Consider the following 22,849-nt stretch of genomic DNA (forward strand, 5'->3'; position numbering starts at 1 on the left):
GAAATACATGAAGACTGGGTTTTTATAGGCTTTATAGACAGACAGCTTGAGAGTGACTCCTGAAGGACCAGCACCACATCCTCTTGTACCACTGTTTGAAGAATTTATCTTCCAAAATCTGGCAGTAAGGTGTGGGAGTTTACTTTTAGTCCCTCTCTTATCCTGAAATGTCCGTCTTGCAGAGATGGACTAAAAATGATCTTCCAAAACTTACTGCCAGATTCTGGAAGATAAATTCTTCAAACAGTGGTAAAAGAGGATGTGGTGCTGGTCCTTCAGGAGTCACTCTCAATCTGTCTGTCTATAAGGCCTATAAAAACCCAGTCTTCATGTATTTTATAACACTTCAGCTTGTGATTCTTATTAAGAGCGGGTCATTTTTTAGGATTCTTTAGCTAACCTAACTAAGTCTCTGAGACACCTTGCACTTCTGGAGACTCCAGGTAGGTTGCAGTTCTGGAAAATGGTGGCGCTGGAGACTAAAAGGTTCCTGATGGTTTCACACTTAACTCTTCACCTTAATTCTTAACTCTTTTGCAGTTAACGTGTCTTTTCTTTTCCACCTGTTTTTGTATGACCCCGCTGACCCAATGAGCATTTTGCTGTCCATTGGTCATGCTTTAACTTTGCAATTTCTAGTATTGCATTAGTATTGCGTCCTTCTCGTTAGTATTTAATCATTTTTGACTTTTCAGTCTAAGTTAAATCTCTTTTTTGGCTCATTTTGCCTGTAAAAGCAAACCTGCCTAATAATTCTGCACACCTGAATATAAGGCATTTTTCATTTCCCGCCTTCATGAACAATTATATATCACTTATAAATGATTAAAAACATTATTAATAGTAGTTATTAAGATTGATGTGGATTGAAATTGGTAAAATGTGTTGGTAAAAAAAATATGATCAGAAAGTTAGCTTGCCTAATAATTCTGCACACAGTGTATTACATGGCTGAAAATCATCAAATATCCTTTTTGTTTTAGAATAAATATATCAAAAAAACAAAATTGTATAAAATACTTCTCAGATATTGTTTTTAGAATAGAGTTGATTCATTCATTTCCACTGTTCAAATAATATTTTAATTCAAAATATTTAGTTATTTACATTGTGTTCTGCAGTTATCTAATGGTAGGGTATTTTATGCTCTCCTGTATTCCATGCAGTCGGGCCATCTCCTCCTCCTGCGCTCCCGTAGTGGACAATGTGATGGTGAGACAGCGCAGATTTTGATTTAAGATTTAAGTTGGACTTAACAAGAAGGTTTTTATGCAACAATTATCACTCAGTACAAGCGCGAATAACACTGCTGGATTTCATCTTCATGATAACGTGGATCTAACATATGGTATGGAGTGAAATTAAATGTGTGTGAGACATCAATACTTATAATTGTTCTTCTCACATTTACTTTCTACAATCTGACTTCAGTTCACCACCTCACCATCTGTGTCGCCAATTCCCCTTTTCTCCAGAATGTGCGTACACAGAGTTTACTTACTGGTGCACACATTCTCCCGTCAAGTTTTTTTTTAATAGATCACAACCTTTGCGTTGGAAGTTGTGTACGGATGTTTCCAGCCCCGTTTTGTGCGTACACCACGAAACATTCTTAAGAATAAAATTCTTCTTAACTGCCGATTTCTTCTTATTTTCAAACTTTAAAAGATAAGAATATTTTGTATTCTCAAAAACTTTTCTTAGGAATGTTTGTATCTTTTTTTCTTAAGATTGTTCTTAAGATCAAATTTAAGTAGTATTCCTATTCCCAAAAAGAATGTTCTTAAAAATCATAATAAATAATTAATCATAGTAAATCATTTCTTAAAGTTAGGATAACCTCCAACCTGTCTTAAATGTTTAATAAATTTATTGGGTTGTTTTAAATATTAAGCATTACAAAATAACACTGGCTAGCCAAATTATAATACATATTACTAGTACCATGAATGTGGATGAGCACTCTAAAGCCCGGAACGCACAAAGCCGACGGTCGGCCGTCGGGCAGTTTTTGGCAAGTTTTGGCCAGTTTTCTCAGTGTGTTCCACACTGTCGGCTGAAATTGGTCCTCATCTGCTTTTTTCGGCTGATTCGACATGTTGAGTCGGCGTCAGAACTCGTCAGTCAGTCATTCTGATTGGCTGTTCGGCTACTGCCACCTGCTGGTACGGAAAGGCATTTCTTCTTACCCAGGCGCACAACGGATGTGCTACTTGGCCGTCGGGTGTCGAGCGTTGGTTTGGCACGTCAGGGCGACTTTGGACCCAGACGCTGCCGACGTGAGCCAACCCGGCAGTCTGCTTTTGTCGCCACTAGTTCGTCGGCGTCGGCTTGGTGTGTTCCAGACTTAAAGTCTGAAATTAGACTGATTGATCATTTGCGCATACACAATGCATATGATGCGCTCACTCAAACTAGTACAGAGACCCGCACATGACATGCAGGAAAAAAGTAAATCGTCCACTTGCACAGATACAGGATGCATTAACTCTACAAAGAGCATGAAAAAGACAACAAATGAATGGGAACGAACGCTGCATCTTGAGACAGGCTCTTTTAAAATAACAATTTTAACGGTGCATTAAAAACACGATGCTGAGTGATTAACTCCAGTCGAACAATCACAACGAAAATAATCTGCGTTCTTACTATATCTACGATAAACTACAGGCAGTGACGAGCTTTGAGGTGTGTTTCGTCCAGTGAGTCTTCAGCAATACCCCCCTTTAAATCAAATAAACACCTTTCAATTTCTTCTTAAGTAAAAATTAAGATCAAGTCTTAAGGAAATATTTCAGAACTGTTTACATTTTTTTAAGAATTGCACTTTGGAACATTCTTAAGAACTTCTTAGAATTTATCTTAAGAATTTTCTTAGCTTCTTTCTTAAAAAGAGAATCCAGCCCCTGGTCTCTAGAATGTTCCCAGTCTCATTTCCTCCTGTCTTTTCATGGCGGGCTCTAATTCAATTTTAAATAGAGATGCACCAGTCAACTGTTTTTGTTTTTGTTTTCTTTGGACTTGCACACAAACTGCCTTGCAGTAATTTCCCAAAATGTCATCTATGTGGAAAATATTACAAATTCTGTAAACAGAACATTAACAGACCAGAGGCGGGACACTCTGAATACAGATGTAAAGAGGAGAGCACAAACACTGTACCAGGCACAGCAAGCTCACTGTTTGTGATGCTTGAAATATTGGAAGAAAAATATAAATATTGAATTGAGGGTGGGAGTTTATATGAATGCATCTGTGAAGGGAACTGAGTGACTTCAGAAAAGTTTTGATGGCATTTTCTAGTCGATAGTGTTTTGGTGCATGTTCATCTTGGACCCATGGTTGAAGAGCTCTTGGAAAATATTGAGGGCATTTCCTCTGTTTGCTGCTACTAGATGCTACAGATCAGTATAAAATGCACGAAACCCTTTTACATATAATTAACCTTATCTCTATCTTTGACACTTTACTGGAAACTTTTGGTTTTAGTAGCCATTTATTGAAACATGAGTCTAGTTTGGCTATTACTAATCAGTTCATATTGTGACTACTATTTAAATAGCAAAAAACACATAAATTATTTTGGTCTGTAGTTCTCTGAAACCTGAAAAAAGGGAGGGGGGTGGGTACTGAAATGCATTACGGTTATCTGTTTGTACAAAATATGTCCTTGTTCATATGTTCAGGTTTACCTAAAACTTGGAAATTTAAGGTAGTATTTTTGCACTGCTGGTTCCATCATCTCAAACTCACTGGGTTGTTTTTTTTTTTTAAAAATGGGTTTTTGGTTGAATACCTGAAATAAGGTCTGTGGTGAACACAAGCTCAAGATATTTTCATATTTTATTCTATGACATAAATACATCAGGAACACCACATTCATTATTATTTTTAATTTTGTGTTTTAGACTTTTATGTGTTTTGTTTTGAAAAAGGATGTTGCTAACAAGTAGGGATGTCATGGTGGGGTAGGGATGTCAAATATGCATGTCACTGCAAATCTTGTTGCGCACCAAATCCTCCACCACCATTCTCGTCACATAAGTGAAATCTGACTCTTGCTGCACTGTGCTGCGACTCTGCAGCTCGTGCTGTATATGAAGCGGAGCACACACTTTCAGTAGAATCTGATGTCCAACTGAACTAAATGGTTTTTATTTTCATTAAAAAAACAAAAGGACAGGGTGGCCGCAGTGGGCAAGTAAAGTAATCGGTGTATGGCCAAACACTGTGTAACACCAGTAACACTGATGATAAGCAAGCCTACTAACAAGTGGCTTGTCATCTATTTACTAGTCCGTTTCTTCAGTTCTGTTTGTACCTTGTGCTCGTGCAAATTATTCCAACTTAAAGGGATAGTTCACCCAAAAATGAAAACTCTGTCATCATTTCCTCACCTTCAGTTTGTTCCAAACCTTTATAATTTTTTTTGTTCCGGAAGATATTTTGAAGAATGTGAGAAACTATTGACTTCCATAGTATTTTTTTTTTTCCTACTATGAAAGTCAATGGTGCCCCAAAGCGGCCTGGTTACAAATTTTCTTCAAAATGTTGTTCAGCAGAACAAAGAAATTTATACAGATTTGGACCAACTTGAGGGTGAGTAAATGATGACAGAATTTTCATTTTTGGGTGAACTATCCCTTTAAACTTTACGAGTACATATTAATTATTAAATATTGAACAAGTTGTTGGAAGCCTAATGGTGAAGTCATGAGAAATTTTTGTAAATTTTTGAAGAATATCTTGATGAACAAAATGTGTAAGAAACCAACTTTTGTTGGTCACAGTCAGAGCTTATTTTCTACAGTAATACAAAAAATCCTATTGGCTTTTTGTTCTGGGAACCAGGGCAATGCTACTTGGCCTACAAAAAAATGTCATCTCTGCAGCACTCTATTTAAGGAAGAGAAGTGTCATTTTGCAGATTTTCTGTGTTATCCTTCTTCTTTCCTCATCTGTGTACTCTAAGTTGCTCTAAATTGAGCATTTTTTTAATTTAAAAAACAACAGGGTTGCATCACAAATCACATCAGATAATTAGATTTCACTTGGGTGGCCCCCTAAAAATCCCTATTGATGTAGCGGTGTGGGAAGTTTTGCTCATACATTTGGGTCTTACTGTGTAAATGGTAAGAAAATCAGATTTTCAAAAAGGAAAATCAGTCCTTTTTTCCCAAATGCTGTCTTTCCGTTTCCTTTTCACATGAACCGCATGGAATCTTTATCTGTATGTTTATTAAATGTCCTGACTCAGTGTAGACATTGACAGAGCGCTGTGCTCTTGAACATCCCATCAGCCCCCTGCAGAGCGCAGTGGTCATTGTTCTGTTTCTGAGCCGTTGCCAGGTGACCTGATGGGTTTTCAGAGCCCATAAACCTGCGCTGAGCATCAGACACCTGGAACACAGTGAGAATGAGATTTCTCCCAGACTTAAAAGAGAAATTCACATTTATCCAGAGCTGATGGAGTGAATTGATGAACACTGTTCAAGAGGATGTGTCTGTTTTTATTGATTGTGTCGATCAATGGCTGTGTTGTGTGTGTTAGGTGGGAGTATGATGAGAGCTACTGCGAGGCCGTGAAGAAAATGCCCCCTTATGATGCCGGTCCAAGGCTCCTGGATGTTATCGACACAGCCATTTTTGATTACCTTATCGGCAATGCTGACCGCCATCACTATGAGAGTTTCCAAGATGATGGAGGAGCCAGTATGCTCATCCTTCTGGACAACGCCAAAAGGTAGAAAGAAAGAAAAAAACAGATGAAAAATATAGAGATCTAGTCACCTACAAACAAGTTGATAGACCCAAGTAATTATAGAAATATTTGTTATATATACAGTTGCACGAAAAAGTATGTGAACCACTTGCAGAATCTGTGAAAATGTGAATAATTTTAACAAAATAAGAGAGATCATACAAAATGCATGTTATTTTTTATTTAGTACTGTCCTGAGTAAGATATTTTACATAAAAGATGTTTACATATAATTCACAAGACAAAAAAATAGCTACATTTCTTAAAGGTCCCGTTCTTCGTGATCCCATGTTTCAAACTTTAGTTAGTGTGTAATGTTGTTGTTAGAGTATAAATAAAATCTGTAAAATTTTAAAGCTCAAAGTTCAATGCCAAGCGAGATATTTTATTTAACAGAAGTCTCCTACATCGAACGGCCAGTTTGGACTACATCCCTCTACTTCCTTCTTTAATGACGTCACTAAAACAGTTTTTTGACTAACCTCCGCCCACAGGAATACACAAGAGTTGCGTTTGTAGAGTGTGTTTGTCGCCATGTCCATGTCGTCGTCGTTCAATCACCGGGTCTGATTCCGGCTCAAATTGATAGGGTAAAATTAAAGACATGTTTACAATAACACTGAGCGCGTGCATCTCCACGTAATGGTAAGAGGCGTGACCTTTCCGGGCAAGGTTTGCTCTGGGTTTGCTAAGCTGCTGTCGAATCACAACACAGGAACCGCTGGCACAATCAGAACTCGTTACGTATTTCTGAAGGAGGGACTTCATAGAACAAGGAAGTCATCAGCCCGTTTTTATGACAGTGGAAACAGCGGTATACAGATAAGTAAATTATGTGAAAAATACTGTGTTTTTTTACACGCGAAACATGAACACATGTTATATTGCACACTATAAACACAATCAAAGCTTAAAAAAAAAACACGAAAAACGAGACCTTTAAAATAACCCCATTCAAAAGTTAGTGAACCATTGGTTCTTAATACTGTGTGGTTACCGTTTTTTTTTTGTTTGTTTGTTTGTTTCCTGATGGTTTTTCTTGAGTCCATTGTTTGTCTTGAGCAGTTAAACTGAGCTCTGTTCTTCAGAAAAACTGGGGGACTCAAACACAACTATTAAAAAAGGTTCAAACATTCACTGATGCTCCAGAAGGAAACACGATGTGGGGGTGAAAACTAATAAAAAATTATAATAATATGGTAAATTGTACTTAATTTGTCTTCCAGGAAACATGCAAGTATCTTCTGTTGCTTCCGAAGGGCAGTACTAAAAACAAGAAAAACAATGATATTTAAAATGAATGCATCGTGTTTCCTTCTGGAGCATCAGTGAATGTTTGAACCTTTTTTAATAGTTGTGTTTGAGTCTCTCAATTGAGGACAGTGTGAAAACACAGATCTCAAAATCCTACAGTCACTGCTGGAAAGGATTCAAATATGCAAAAAAATCCTTGAAAACTGAAGACTCTGCAGGATCTGGAGGATTTTTTGGAAGAACAGAGCTCAGTTTAACTGCTCAGAACAAACAAGAGACTCATGAACAACCATCACAAAACAAAAAAACAGTTGTAGATCATCCAGGTAACCACACAGAATTAAGAATCAATGGTTCACAAACTTTTGAATGGGGTTATTTTAATAAATTCAGCATTTTTTTTGTCTTGTGAATTATATGTAAACATCTTTTATGTAAAATATCTTAATCAGGACAGTACTAAATAAAAAATAACATGCATTCTGTATGATCTCTCTTATTTTGCTAAAATTATTCACATTTTCACAGATTCTGCAAGTGGTTCACACTTTTTTTTTATATATATAACTGACATTCACTGACGTGCTTCACTCGGCAGTGCATATACTGTACTGTCCTTCCTGTCAACCCGGCAAAATAAAAGCTTGTTGATTTTAGGTTTGAAAATGTTGAAAATTCATTCAAATTTGTATTATTATTATTATTTTTAAAGTAAACAAGAAAAAAATTGAACAGCTAAATATTAGCATTGAATTTTTTTAAGTGTACTATAAAATAATTGTATTTTTATTTAATAATCTTTTTTTATTTTAAAATATAATGGTATTATCACACTTTATTATTTTATTAAAAAAGCTAACTAAATAAAGTGCAATAGTTATCTATTTTTTTTATAGTTATATTTAATGGGTCACACTTTGTTCAGTGTGAGCACCAAAACGAATCTCCAGGTGCTCTCATGAGAACCAGAATGAAAAACTTATGTGCACCCCTGTATAAAATGTACAAGTCTACAACAGACATCAGTCTGTTACACTGGTATTACACCTGAAAACGTTTGAAAAGCAGTGATCTAGAGAAAGCTTTTTGTTTTGTTTTTTGGGCATGATGCAAGATAATTTTACAAATTTTAACAACAATTTTAAACTGTTTTCTCCTGCAGTTTTGGGAATCCCGCTCTGGATGAGAGGAGTATTCTCGCCCCTCTTTATCAGTGCTGCATGTGAGTACTCACACAAACACAGTGATCACTTTTCTCTGATCGTATGTCTATCTGATCGTATATCTATCCGATCGTGAAACGACCAGGTGTAAATGCCCTGTAATGACATGTAGTAGCCTTACATGACGGCTCTACTGCAACACGTGTCGCCACAGATGAGTAGCTGTGTGTCTTGAGCAAGCCGACGTGCTAACTGCCGCAAATGAAACTGAAAGCAAGTCGCAGATGCTCAAAGCTCTTCATTAAAATGCAGTGTGACTAAATGATGCAGATTCCGCTCTTTTTGTCCAATTGCATTCTTTGATCTTGAAGTTAGCTGATGATAGATAAAATGCAGCACGTCTGTTGCTTTTATTGACGTCATATTAAATATTAAACATATTAAATTTGCATATAGTTCAGGCATTGAAGATCAGATTTTTTTACGGAGACACGTGTGTGTGTATATATATGTGTGTGTGTGTGTGTGTGTGTCTCCGTAAAAAAATCTGATCTTCAATGTAGAGAGGGACTAGATTTTGTCCATTGGTAATTCATAGTTTTCAGTGACATGACTGGCACAGAGACCGGGCGGGCAAAACATCTATAGAACTGCATTACATGGCTGTCAATTTTCCATCTCAACAAAGAAAAACAAAAATATGTGAATAAAATGCTTTAAAAGTTTTGGGCGCTTGTTATCCATATACAGCACCTGCTTCAGTATTTTAATCACTAAAAACAGTGAGATGTTCTAAAACGTATACACCTTAGTATATACTTCAGGTATAAACCTTATTGATGATGAATACTATATACTGGTGAGATGAGCCCAGAATATGAATGCAACGTGTTAAATGGTTAAGTGTTTTCTATGGAAAAACACTCATTGAGAAATTGTGTTTTACGTTTATATTCTGGGTTCATCTGCTTGCCTGTAAATAGTATGCATCATCAATGTGGTGTATCTTATTTCATTAGTACTTAATACAAACCTGGTAAAAATCACTGGCATGCAATCGAGGAAAGCCTTGTTCTGCCCTCCAGGTGGGCATTCTTATAAGGGTGTGACGTCATATGAAAACTAATGAATTGGATGGTTGTGGTTTGCTCTTGGTGGATCTCGTGTGAGTGACAGGTTGTCCCGCCCTAGCACCAGTAAACACGTCATCATAGAAGAGATGTCGCTGCAAGAGGGAGGGGAAGTTATTTTTATTAAAGATTGCAAGGGCCATTGAATTATAAAAAAAAAAAATAATAATGTTGATGTGCACGGATAAATCATTTATAAAAAATACTGCAATATTCCATAAAAGAATAAAAACTGTCAGTATTGATTTCTGGGTGACTTTAAATTCCTCTTATAAAACCACTTTTGGTTTCTAAAAATGACAGGCCTCAGACAGTCCCTAACCTCGGTCTTCATTTGTCAGCTGTGGTGATGAATGCTTCCCGGTCTGTGTTTTAAATATAAACAGTGGTCTAGCCACTAACATGTTGTTGAACTTCAGTTACACAAAACAAGCTTTAAGAGTCTGATTTTGAGAGTTTTTGTGTTAACGTGTATGAGTCAAGGTTTCCTCTGGAACGTGATTATGTGGGTAGTTCACACGGTCGTTTTTTTGTTTTTTAGCTTAAAATGTATACGAATGATACCATCAGTTGTGTGGAATTGGGAAGAAAAGTGACTTTTCTGTTTTTCTGGGTTTTTTAGTCCAATTTAATTTTTTGTTTCCACTTGATATTCATGCTGTATTTAATATCAACATTTTACTTAATACCAGCCACATCTAAGTGATGTGAAACATTTTAACATTGCTTCAAAATATATACACTGCTGTTCAAAGGTTTGGGGTCAGAAATTGGAAAACTTTTATTCAGCAAGGACACATCAAAAGTGACAGTAAAGACGTTTAATGTTAGAAAGAAATTTTATTTTAAATAAATGCTGTTCTTTATTGAACTTTTCTACTAATCAAAGAATCCTGAAAAATGCATATTAAGAACAACCGTTTTCAACATTGATAATAATAAGAAATTTTTTTTGAGCACCAAATCAGCATATGCTGAATGTCATCAGTTTATTTCTTTGCCATCACAGAAATAAATTATATTTTCAAATATATTAAAATAGAAATCCATTGTCAAATTGTATTTTACACTGTTTTACTGTAGCTTCCGTGAGCACTTTGTGACTTCTTTCAAAAGCATAAAAAATATGTCTTAATGTCTTTAAAACCCCAAACTTTTAATTTAGCATTCTTCGGAATAAGGCATTCTTGCAGATATTTGATACTTCAATTATCCTCCTGGATGCCTTAGTGCTCTACATACTCATTATCTCCTTAATGAGATAGTAGCCGTGTTTCCATTACAGAATTGTGCCAAACTTTTGCGATATTTTCCAAATATCGATAAAAACTATTGCGAAATGATGTTGTTTCCATTAACTGATTGTTATGCGACTAAAAAGTGTTTCTTTTCCTCCTGCAATAAGTCATTCCAAAAATCATGGCAATGGATGTTGGTAGGTTTACGTATGTACCAGCCACTGCACTAGCCATTATATTTAATCAAAGGAGACGTAGGCATGTTATCCAAGCATTTATGGCAAAGAAAGCCCCTTATATTTGAGAGTGGCCACGTATGAGGTGTTTCTGGGTGTTTCTCCCTCCTATCTGCTTCGAGGTCTTGATAAATTCAAATTGTGGCATTTCTTTGTTGTTTAGGATCCAGTAGTCCCATAATACTTTTGTCTTTTATGAGTTTAATGAAGAACTCTCATCTTCTGTCCAAACATACCGTGCCCTCTTTAACTCCCTGAGGTCTGAAAACGCGCCGGCGCGTTTTGCAGGATTTTTTTCACATTGCAGCAAAACAGACTTAAAATACTCCGTCATTTCTTGTCATAGAGACATAAGTAATATATCAATTGAAACTATAGAATGTCTTCTTTTATTTGTTTACACTCAGAGTAAAAACACAATGTTGTGCTTTTTGTAAAATAAAGAAAACTAACATGATGCGTGATCTCTCCTCTCCCTCTGAACGAAGTCCAATCTGATAGTTCTCAGAAAACGAACTGTAACTTATGAATACTAATGACAAAAAAAATGACACTTACGTCTAAGGAAACGTTGAAATGTCAGGTTTTAAATTGTGCAAGTCAAATCGAAAACAAACATTCTGTGTTTATGTAATCTGTATGAAAAGAGAGCCATGTCAGAAATCCACGATTCAGCTCATTATTTTCGTTAATGCGGCCACGCCCACGGAGCCAGCGCTATTCAGACGCAAATTCAGAGGCAATACATGCATTCATCGTCTCAATCGTGTATTTATTGTCTAGAAAAGTGTTTATTTGGATGTTAAAGCAACGGTTAGTGATCTCTATAAGACATGCCGTTAGTTCCTAGTTCCTTTTCTTCTTTATATGAATTTGTGGTCTAAAGGTGTACAGAGAGTGCCCTCCGGCTGCAAGTATGAATTAAAACACCATTCCTGAAATGTCCTCTTCTTCTTTAGAATAATTTGTGGACTAAAGGTGTACAGAGCGCCCTCCGGCTGCAAGTATGAATTGAAAAAACAGTATCCAGCACTCATGGTGATGACAATAAATATTACTTCTCAGTATAGAAAATTGACATAAATATATAAGAATCCATCAATATTTCTCCAAATGTGCATGCTTTTAAGCTAAAAGCCTATATGAAATGCCATAGAGGTAACATAATTGTTCAGACACTTTGCATCACAGAAATACATTTTATTTTAAAGAATATAATAGAATACCATTATTTTAAATTGTAATAATATTTCACAGTATTGCTGTTTATGATGAGCTGAGACATTATTACAGAGGGTTTTTTTCACAGCCTACCTGACTGAAAGGCCTCATTAATATGCAAGTCATTTCAGGTCATTATTATGCAATTCTTTTGTCTTCTCAGGTGTAAATGAGAAGCATTATTCATGCAGATTCACGCCTCCACGCATACTGTTTCTTGACAAAAAGTGTCTTACAAAAACTAAATCAATATATTGTTTTATATGAAGGAGTAGGCAGCATAATTTTTACATAATTCTGAAGCAAAAACTCTAGTCTACAACCTCCAATACCCAAAAGTCTTGTGAACACAGATTTAATATACTTTTTTTGGCCTTATTTCAGTGACTTAAGTTTTTTGTTTTTTCAATAACCACGCATAAACGTTATTCCTTCAAAAATACAAACATGTACATACATGTTCCTCATATATTATTGTAGCCTAGTTTGTGCTGAATACAGTGTAATGACACTTTTGTCATTTATATGTTTATGAACAACTGAAAAAAGCACAAATGTCAGGGCATGTCAAAACTTCTCCAAGCCCCAAATCAGCCTCAGACTCCAGAGGGTTAAAGAATGATCTAAATTTACATACGTCAGGTGACCTGTAAATGTGAAAAAACTGTTTCCATTGCAGTTTTGCAAGATATTCCTTTTTCGAATTGCCTGAAAAACCACTTCAAGTGAGCGTGTAAACTTCTTTGCGAGTTTTTGAGAAATTGACATGTTTCAAATGGCAATTTCAGTTTGCGTAATTTAAAGGGTAATAGTAACGTGGCTATTGATTGACTAACAAATGAAAAGCCTTATGCTGCTTTAACAGTACATGTGCATTACACATACTCACACATCAGTTGTGGCAAACAGAAGCTGAAGCATGTTTGCTTGACGTGCGAGAACCAATGAGGTTCATTCTCGTTACGCAGCACGTTTGAGCTTCCGAAAGAGGTTTGTTCTCGCGCATCAGGCAGGTTCGGTTGAGCTTCTGTTTATGTTCGCTGATCAACATGAGGGTGAGTAATTAATGAGAGAATTTTTTTATTTTTTGTTTTTAAAGACTTGCGCCCTGACTAAATCTGAATTAAATACTGCTCCCACTGACACCGATTTTGAAGCAACAAATCAAACGGAAATCATTCATTTTCAGTAAGAGATGTCAAGAGCAACAGTGTCCCTTGGTGATGTTCCTTAGTTGCATCTTGTCATTTTATTTTTTTCAAGGATTTGATAGGTTATTTCTGTCTCTTTCTGATTGTATCCAAAAGGGTCCGCGTCTCCACCTGGAATAGGCTGAACCTGCTGAAAGGTGGAGTGTTGAGTTCAGCTATGCGACAGGCCACGGCCCACGATCCCGCCTTTCCAGTGCTGACGGAGCCGCATCTCGCCGCGCTCGACCGCCGTCTCAACGGAGTGTTGGCCACCGTGCGGCAATGCATGGAGACGCAGGGCGCGGACAACACACTGATCGAGGACCGCATGAACCTGCCTCATCCTTAAACACACTGGAGAAACAAGGGAAGTGATAATGTGTTTGACTCTTGATGCACAGGCTCCTTTTGCCTTCCTGCTACGGAGCCGGAGACCCGAAGGCCATAAGAAGTCTTAGGAGCCGACTTGGAGGAGTTTGATTCACTGGATTCATTCAAGACAGACCACAGATGCCAAGACACCGTTTTCTCTTGCTCTCTGGAAGAAGTGAAGAGGCCTTGACACCATGTAGGTGGAATATACTACACCTGTTTCCTGTAACTGTTCCTTTTTTTTTTTTTTTTTTTTTTCTTTTTTTAATTGTGGCCATCCAAGACCATTTGCAAGAGGATGGATTAACGATTTTTCAGTCGGTCTTTCACAGATATGGAACTTGGAATGAGATATTTGGCCTAATTAGACTCCGGAAGCTGGAAAGTGACCATGATAGATCCAGAAGACTATTAACAGACTTTTTGATGATCTCTTTACCCAGATTGTAAATACAGAATAAGCTTTTGAATAATGCGGAGTAATAATATTATTGATCTAAAGTTAAATCAAGTTATGATAGATTCAGGATGAATACAGTGTTGTACAGAGCTGGGCGGCTGTTGCTACTGATGTTCAGAAAAGATGATGAAGAGAACAGCATTGTGATATTGCTGTGAGACATTTTCAACATTAAAAATTAATATTTAAACTTACAAAAGTTTGTGTGTATGAACTAACCACCCCCCCAATACAAGTCCGTATACAAATGAGAGGGACAGCAACCTGTGGTTAAGCATCATGCTGTTGCCGCAGAATTTCTTTAGTCTATACTGATGCTGATCTTCTGTTTGCTGCTGTATGAACAGCTAAAGTGAATGGCACAAGCACACTTTTTAAGTGTTTGTTAGGGAGTGGCACGATTGCTCAGTGGCAAACACGGTCACCAAACAGCAAGAAGGTGCCCAGTTTGAGTCCTGACTTAACCAGGAGGCCTTTCTGAGCAAGTGGTGCTCACTGCAGAGCTCACCCTCTCTGGATGTAATGGGTGGAGCATGACCTAGTCCAGCTCCACCTCTGAAGACCTAATGGGTGAAGCTTAAAGGTGCTAAAGAGGATGTTTTGTTTTATACATTTTTGCAATATTACTTGAAACTGTCTTTACTAACTGATAAAAGACTCTTTATTAGGTGCACTGAAAGGAATAATATTAATATACATCATCTGTGCACGAGGTAGGGCCTTAAAAACATCAGCCAATCGTTTACGCGATCATTGCGTAAACGATTGGCCCTCTGGCTTGTCAATCACTGCCATTACGTTCCTTGTGCGAGACGTGTGCGGCTGCGCGCTCCAGTAACTTTCCACACTCCACAGGCGCCGCATGCAATGTTTTTGTCAGGAGACAGGAGTAACAACTGCAGATTACGAGTTACCTGCGGTGAGTCCGACATAATGAATCCACTAACACGACACAGCGAATGCCGGTGGTAAACACTCGTGTTCCAATACTCGTGCGCGAGTTTTGGGAGGCGTTCCCTCGAAATGAGCTGTGAAGGAGGGGGGTTGTTCTTACGCATGCGCTCATTTCAAAAACTCACTAACATTCTTTGGTTTCTCAGTCGACGAAAAGATCCTCTTTAGCACCTTTAACCTAATTAGAGGAGTGTTCCACTTGACATCAAAGTACCGCAAGAGCGATTAGAGAGCAGACGGCTCCATATGCTTTTGAAATGCTCTCACGGTACTTTAATGTCATAAACCAATAGGTCTGCGCAGCACTGCTTCAAGTCGAACGCACCTTAGGCTTAGGGATAGGATAGGGTGTTGCTGGACCTTCTGAGTAGAGTTTGCATCTTCTCTCCATGTTGACTTGAGTTGAGTTTCCTCCAGGTGCTCCTGTTTCCTGCAGAATCTCAAAGACTTGTAGAAGAGTAGGGTTATTTCAGTTTTAGCTTCCAATGATTAAGGAAAGACAATTATGGAGATAAACGATTATTGTGCTTCATTCGGTTAAGCTTTCTGTGTGTGCGCTAGCAGATGTATTATAGAAGTAGTGGAACACAGACAAGAAAAGCCCACTTTGGGGGGTTTTTGTGCACGTCTATGGTCATAAACACAGCCTTGTCTTGAGCAATGTTCCCTCTAATTTTTTTTCTCGCTGAGCAAAACTTTTCTATGTTGAGCGCACATTTTGGCCACCTGAGCAAAAACATTCTTTATATCAGACCTGTACAATGAACGTAAACACACACACGCAAAAAAAAGGTTTTATCATGCAACTAACTTTTTAATGTGCCATTTCTATTTTATTTGACCCTTGGTTTAACTTAGTGATATATTAAATCATATTTTTGAAAACAAGCAGTTCAGTCACTAAATTAAGCACATTTTAGGTTACTTGAGATTTTTTCACATTGCTTTGTTAACTGTACCAGTCTTTACCAAGAAATTCTATTTAAAAAATCATTTAAAAAGGAAAGTTAAATTCTTTATAATAATATAAGCAGTTACACTGATGGTTTGGGACAACCATAATGTGTTTTTGTACACATTATGGTATGGTTTTGTAAATTATTAGCAACAGACAGTGTTAAACTATCAAAATTAGATGTTTATTGCTTATGAATTTCCCAGATTTTCTATACCAGGAGGTTTCAAGATTTTTAGTGGCAAGGAGCTCTAAACAATCCCCTTGTGAGATCATTTTTTTATTAGGCTTACATTATAATATAATAAAATATATTATAATCTTGAAGGATTTAAACTGATATACAGTATTATATCAGTTTAAATGCTTCATTTTGTTTTAATATATTATAATATGAAAACTGAAGCATTTAAACAGATCTGATAGCTAAATATTTTTAAGAAAAATGAACGTTAACTCTTTTATAGTTGTCTAAACATCCCTGAAACCCACACCACCATCACACACAATAATCTATTTAAACGGAGGTATATAACTGATGTATTTTGAGTTTGCACGCTTCACCTGTGGTGGGTGTAGTTGTAAATGTCTCAGAGTTTTGTTCATTCTGTGCCAATAATCTGTTATTTCCACCACTTTTCATTAAAACATGACGTTTTATTTCACATTTCTTTTCGTTTCGCGTTCCCTCTCTCTTATTGAAGTATTTAACGTGACAGTATTCTTACCGCGACTGATTTGGCTCAGGCCCGCGGCTGCTCACACACGCTCACATCGTTCTCTTTCTATGAAACCTGTAAACCGGTTCTAACTCTATAGCGACAATAACTCTATAGCGGTTGACCAGAGCACTGCACTTATTTCTCATTTAAACTACAATCGAATGGATTTTCCCCGATTTTCCCACACATGATTTTTGTCCTCTGCGCGGCATCAGAAGTGCGCAGCCGCGCACGCGCGCAGCTTAGAGGGAACATTGGTCTTGAGTGAATGTAAACATGCCAGTATCCAACTTTTTCCTAACGATCTTACTGCGTTTTAGATTGTGGGAGTGCTACGTAATGTTTTTATTTCTCTAAGTGATGTCGTTTAGTGCTGTGCATGTTTTGTTTTTTCCTTGTTTCCTTCTCCCGCTTGTCTCTTCTAATAATGCACAGGTGCAGCCAGTTATTGTCGTCAGAAGCGGATTGGTGATGGTGTTCCTGCAGAGCTTATTTAAAAGCCGTCTGGATGTTCAATCCTCAAGTTCTCATCTCCCAGGTCAAATATTCAGTTGTTTTTGCATTGCTGATCATTTCCTATGTGTAAACCTAGTTTTTTGCCTGGAGACCCATATAGGGAGGAGGATGCCTGTTTGTTTTTCCCCTCTTTTTCTCTTGTTTTGTGGTTAGCCAGAGAGGTAAGGTTATGTAGATTATTTTTGGTCCTGTTTCTTTTCAAGGCAAGAGATTAAAATTTTTAACTGGCTGTTTTTGTTTGTTTTGGCTTTTCCCCTCCCAAAGCTTTTTGTTGGTCTCCTTATTACGTTGTCTAAATAAAACATAATTTTTATTGTATTTCCTGTCCTGAGGATTTCTTTCGTGTTTAGTTAAGTCAGAGTAGGAGATGAGACTCTTGGTACCTCTGTTTAGCTTGAGGTGCTCTATTTTTAAACCCGTGTTTTTCTTTAATTTATTTTTTGCGGCGCTTACAGGAAACTGTGGTGGAGCAGTTTTGTCAGAGCTCATAACAGGGAGGCACTTCCGGTCTGGGAAAGTTCAGTAACACTTTATTTTCGAGTCTTTTAACTAGTTGCTTTTTAGCATGCATATTACTAGACTATTGGCTGTTTATTAGTATTTATTAAGCACATATTAATGCCTTACTCTGCATTAATTTATTCTACATTCTTAATCCTACCCAATACCTAAAGTTAACAACTAACTTACTAACTATTAATAAACAGTAAATTAGGAGTTTATTGAGGGAAAAGTCATAGTTAATAGTGAATATGTGTTCTCTATGCTAAAGTGTTACTGAAGGTTCCACTAAAAAAGACTGAAACAAATCATTTCAAATCATAAGGTTGTGCTACAAATAATCCATATCTGTCAATTTGACTGAAGGGTGAGTAGATGTCATCTCACTGTGCCCAGTTTTTGAGTGCTTATTATTGTTTGTGTTAAGAGCGAACCTTTCACTGATTTTTTTTTTTTTTTTAAATTTTTTATTTTTTATTTTTTATACAGTTTAACAGAAGTTACTCCCATAATTTGCACATAATTTGTATCTGACCTCGACGGACTGAACAGAAGAAATTAACCGGAGAAGATTTCCCAAAGAAAAGTTGAGTTGATAAAGTGAAAACTATCATTATAATTACGAAGTAGCCTGATGTTGAGGCATTTCTTGGTAATCCGACTGTTGAGCAGCTGGATAAATTTAGGAAGATTTATTGCAGCTTGCGGACACTTTCAAAATTTCAGTTGTGTCGTCTGCACCAACACAAATGATTAAATCTGACCTTACTAAAATGATTGCTCTTGGCATTTTGCCAAAGTAACCTCCGGTTGAAAGTGAAGCAGAGGAAAGAGTGGAAATTTAAACTCTGAACGTAAACCTGACCCAATGATTGCGTTGAAGTTAAAAGTTAAAAACTTAAAATTAAACGGCAGAAGCATGAAAATCGTTCACTGCATTTAAGGGATGTTCACTGCATTTGAACTTCTCCTCGTTAGTAAGCATGAAGCATGAGAGTAAGATGCTCAAACCTCTCAGGCTACAGGTGCTGCTAACTCTGAACATTTTGATATAAACCGATATGTTCATCTCATTCTGACCTTCAGGGAAAAAGAAGTTGACACTTATTTCACAGCTTTTGAATGTGTTGCTCGGAAATTAAGCTGGCCAAGGGATACGTAGGTTCTGATGTTGCTCTGAACTAAGATCTTGTAAAAACTGCTGTACTCAGGGCTTATGAACTTGTACCTGAGGCATATAGAAAGAGGTTTCGGGGTTATAGTAAATCTGATAAACACACTTAACTGGAATTTGCCAGAGATCAGAGAACAATATTAGAGAAATTGTGCGCTGCGTCAAAAGTCACTACTTTTGAAGGACTTCAGGAGTTAATATTCCTTGAAGATTTTAAAAGCTGTCTTTCTGAAAGCTTAGTGGTGCATCTTAATTAGCAGAAGATTGCATCCTTAGCGGAGGTGGCCATTCTGGCTGATAAATATGTGTTAACTTAGAAGAATACTTTCGGAAAACGTCAACATCGGAGTGTAAAAATGGTGCCAAATCTAAATCTTGTTCACAAACACTCAAAAATTAGAGACACGGTCAAAAACCGCTCCAAAAAGCATTGAGAAAATTGCAGAGAAGATGCATTCTTGCTTCTATTGCCTTGAACCTGACCATTTTATAGCTGGTTGCAAAGCCTGAAAACAGAAGAATGCATGTAGAATAATGAAAGTAGCACATGCGGTAGGAAACAAAGTTAACGGTTATGCTTGGTAATGATCTTGCGGTAAGTTTTTCCTTTCCCAATAGTGACTAAGCACCCTGTGTGTGATTCGACTATATCTCTGCAGTATCCGAGTAACGGGTTCCCAGCCTGTGCCGTTGTGCGCTCGCAAACGAGTAAATTCGGGGAGGTAGTAAACCTCTCTCAATCCCTTATTGCATCTGGGATGCATGAAATTCATGCTACTGGGATGAAGACATTTTGATGTGCAAGTGGAATTCGGCAGTGAATGAGAAGGCTAACTTGGCCCCTAGGTACCATATCGTATTGCACTCTTCATTTCGAGCAGCAGTATTAAAGTTAAAGTTCATGATCACATAATGGCCGGTCATTTGGGAGAGAATAAAACATTCCTGCGCATATCTCAGTATTTTTTACTGGCCTGGTTTACAATCTAGTGTAGTGGAATGTCAGCTTGCAGGTAAACCTAACCAATACATTCGTCCGGCTCCCTTACACCCTATACGGTTATGGGGGAGCCGTTTGAAAGATTAATTTTGGATTGCGTGGGCCCGTTGCCCAAATCACTATCAGGGCATCAGTACATTCTTTCACTGATGTGTAAGTGTATGTCTCTCTAATTGGAGAGTTTCCTAGTATTTTCTCTGACGTTATTTCATGATATTGATGTGGGTGACACGAGTCTAATTAAACAACAGTCCTTATTGAGTGAACCCCGTTAAACGAGAGCTCATGAAATCTGAAGTTAAGTATTTTACAGAATGGTTGGCTGTGTCAAGTCAAAGTGCTTGGAGTTCAACCTGCGTGTTAGTACCTAAGTCTGATGGGTCATTCCGTTTTTGTACAGACTGCAGAAAAATCGATGCAGTAACAAAGCCTGACTCCTTTCCACTTCCAAGAATCGATGATTGCATCGATAAGGTCGGGCCAGCAAAATTTGTAACAAAACTTGACCTTTTGAAGGGGGTATTGGTAGGTGCTGTTAACTCTGCGAGCTGCCGAAATATCTGCCTTTGTGACTTCAGACTTTTTTGGTCAATACTTGGTCATGGCGTTCGGAATGCGGAATGCCCCGACTACCTTCCGGTGCCTAATGCGTCTGGTGTTGCAGGACATATCTGACAGTGAAGCGTTCTTGTGTGACATTGTCATGTATTCTTCTACGTGTGAGGAGGACATGGATTTAAGGACATTTTCACTCGCTTGGCTAGAGCATTGTTAACTGTGAATCTGGCAAAATGCAAATTCGCTAAAGCCACAATTACTTACCTTGAAAAGTAAGTAGGTCAAGGGCAAGTGAAACCGGTGAATGCAAAGATCATTGCTGTAATAGTTTACACAACCTTCTAACCGTTGAGAACCACGCCGTATCTTGGGAATGACGGGTTATTATCGGGGAGTCTGTCATAACTTTGCCACATTAGTCACACCACTGACAGATCTCATAAAACCATCCCAAAACTTTGTCTGGACACCAGAATGCCAACTTGCTTTTAGACTAGATAAAGATATCTTATGTAAAGCCCCAATTTTAACGGCACTATTTTTTTTCACAGGTATCAAGTCGATGCAAGAGGAGTTGTTGCGTACTGTTACATAAATCAGATACAAATGTGGAACTACCTGTTGGTTGCTTTTCAGAAAAGTTCAATGGTAGTCAACAGAGATACGGTACAATTGAAAAAGAAGTCTCAGCTTTGTTAATGCCGTTGAGCCACTTTAAGATGAGCCTACCGAAACGCAGAATCAGACTATTAATTGATAGAATACATCACGCGTTCACAGCTTTTATAAGCTGTATGAACTAAACGGATCAATTGCCTGTGCAATATAGTGACTGAAGCCGAGTTGTTTAATTGTGCTTGAGGGGTGAGCAAATCACCGTAGGTGCGTTCACCAGAGTGCTCCAACAGTGTGATAAAATTTGCATGAGCCGTTTCTATCATGGCGCTAATGATAAAATGTGCAACCCATTTGAATTCTATTAAGAATGTAGTAAAATGCTATGGAGAAAGTCGGAACATGATCTAAAACTGACACTGAAACGACTGATGAAAAGAGGGGAAAATATCATCCTGCAAGCTTTTTAAACTGATGACCACATTTACTAGAATTTATCATGTTCTATTTTATTTGTTGGGATAAATTTAGACTAGTTGTAGAATTTATAATAGATAATCTCTTAAGGGAATATATTTTTCACTAAAGATATTACAACTGTAGCATGATGTAGCCATAGTTTGTAAATGTTGATATTTTTCATAACACATACTATTGATAAAAATAGAAATACAAAAGTTAACATTGCCCTAATCATGGTAATGAGTAGCCATCAAAAGTCTTACTTGTAATTAAATCCTTATTGTAAGAAATGCTATAGTTAAACAATTACAAGAACTGTTTTTAAGGCAGAGTACAAGTAAGAAAGAGCTTTAAAATATGGACCTTCTTAAATTGACTAAACAAGTGGTTTTCCCCATCTGAAAAACGTGGCTTTCAGATAATCCAGGAGATTATCTGAGACAGGAAATTAACGTTCATTATAAGAAGATTTTAAGTAAAGACTTCCCATGGCACTTTGTAAACAAGTGATTGTTAAATATAGGCTACTTTATTGCAGTTATTATTAACCGATTTGCATGCTTGGACCATTTTGCAAAAACAAATAAATAAATAAACCTCACAAGGGAGCATATGCTCGGACCCTGTTAAAACGCTTCACACTTCAACCCCCCATTGTTCAAACTAAAACTATGCCCTTGCAACTGAGGGAGACATCCAAGACTGCTACCCTTCTAGTTTTCTGCCCAGAGACCCATGTAGGGAGGAGGATCCCTGTTTATTTTTCTCCCTTTTTCACCTGTTTTGTGGTAAGCCATGGAGGTAAGGTTATGTTGATTATTTTTGGTCCCGTTTCTTTTCAAGGTAAGAGATTAAATTTGTTAGCTGGCTATTTTGGTTTATTGTTTTGGCTTTTCCCCTCTCGAGGCTTTACGATGGTCTCCTAATTAATTTGTCTAATTAAAAACATTTTGTATTTCCTCTCCTGAGGATTGCTTCCGTTTTAGTGCTCTATTTCTACACTCCAAATCTTACAGAACAGAATAGGACATCATATAAAACAGTAGACCGTAAGATATTGTCCATTATTAATCCCTTGCATGATCCACCCCCCACCCCAATCCATTAACTTAACTGTCAAAAAAAGGGGACAAAAGCAAAATAAGAAATAATATTTAACAAAAAAAGAAAAGAAGCAAAAATCCTTTTTTTTTTTTTTTTTTTTTTTTTTTTTTTTTTTTGAAGGGAGAGAGGAAGCTTCCCTGTCGTGTCCTACATTGAAGAGAGAAAGGGGGTGATTGCATACTATTAGTATGTACAGATGCCATAGAGGAGGAGTAAAAAAGTTGAATTCGGGAGATGAAGTAAGAGTTGTACCCAAACTTTTA

General features: G+C 37.3%; 1 protein-coding gene across 1 annotated transcript in view; it reads left to right on the forward strand.

The window, feature by feature from the left end:
- fam20b (FAM20B glycosaminoglycan xylosylkinase) overlaps positions 1–14,219 on the forward strand; it is a 45,985-nt gene extending 31,766 nt beyond the window's left edge. The window contains exons 7-9 of the mRNA XM_048208555.1: positions 5,552–5,743; positions 8,178–8,237; positions 13,311–14,219. Coding sequence (XP_048064512.1) covers positions 5,552–5,743; positions 8,178–8,237; positions 13,311–13,542 — 484 coding nt within the window. The 3' untranslated portion in view covers positions 13,543–14,219. The remainder of the gene's footprint in view (positions 1–5,551; positions 5,744–8,177; positions 8,238–13,310) is intronic.
- Positions 14,220–22,849: the final 8,630 nt, after the last annotated feature.

This window comes from Megalobrama amblycephala, linkage group LG11 (assembly GCF_018812025.1).
Source record: "Megalobrama amblycephala isolate DHTTF-2021 linkage group LG11, ASM1881202v1, whole genome shotgun sequence".
Classification (NCBI taxonomy): domain Eukaryota; kingdom Metazoa; phylum Chordata; class Actinopteri; order Cypriniformes; family Xenocyprididae; genus Megalobrama; species Megalobrama amblycephala.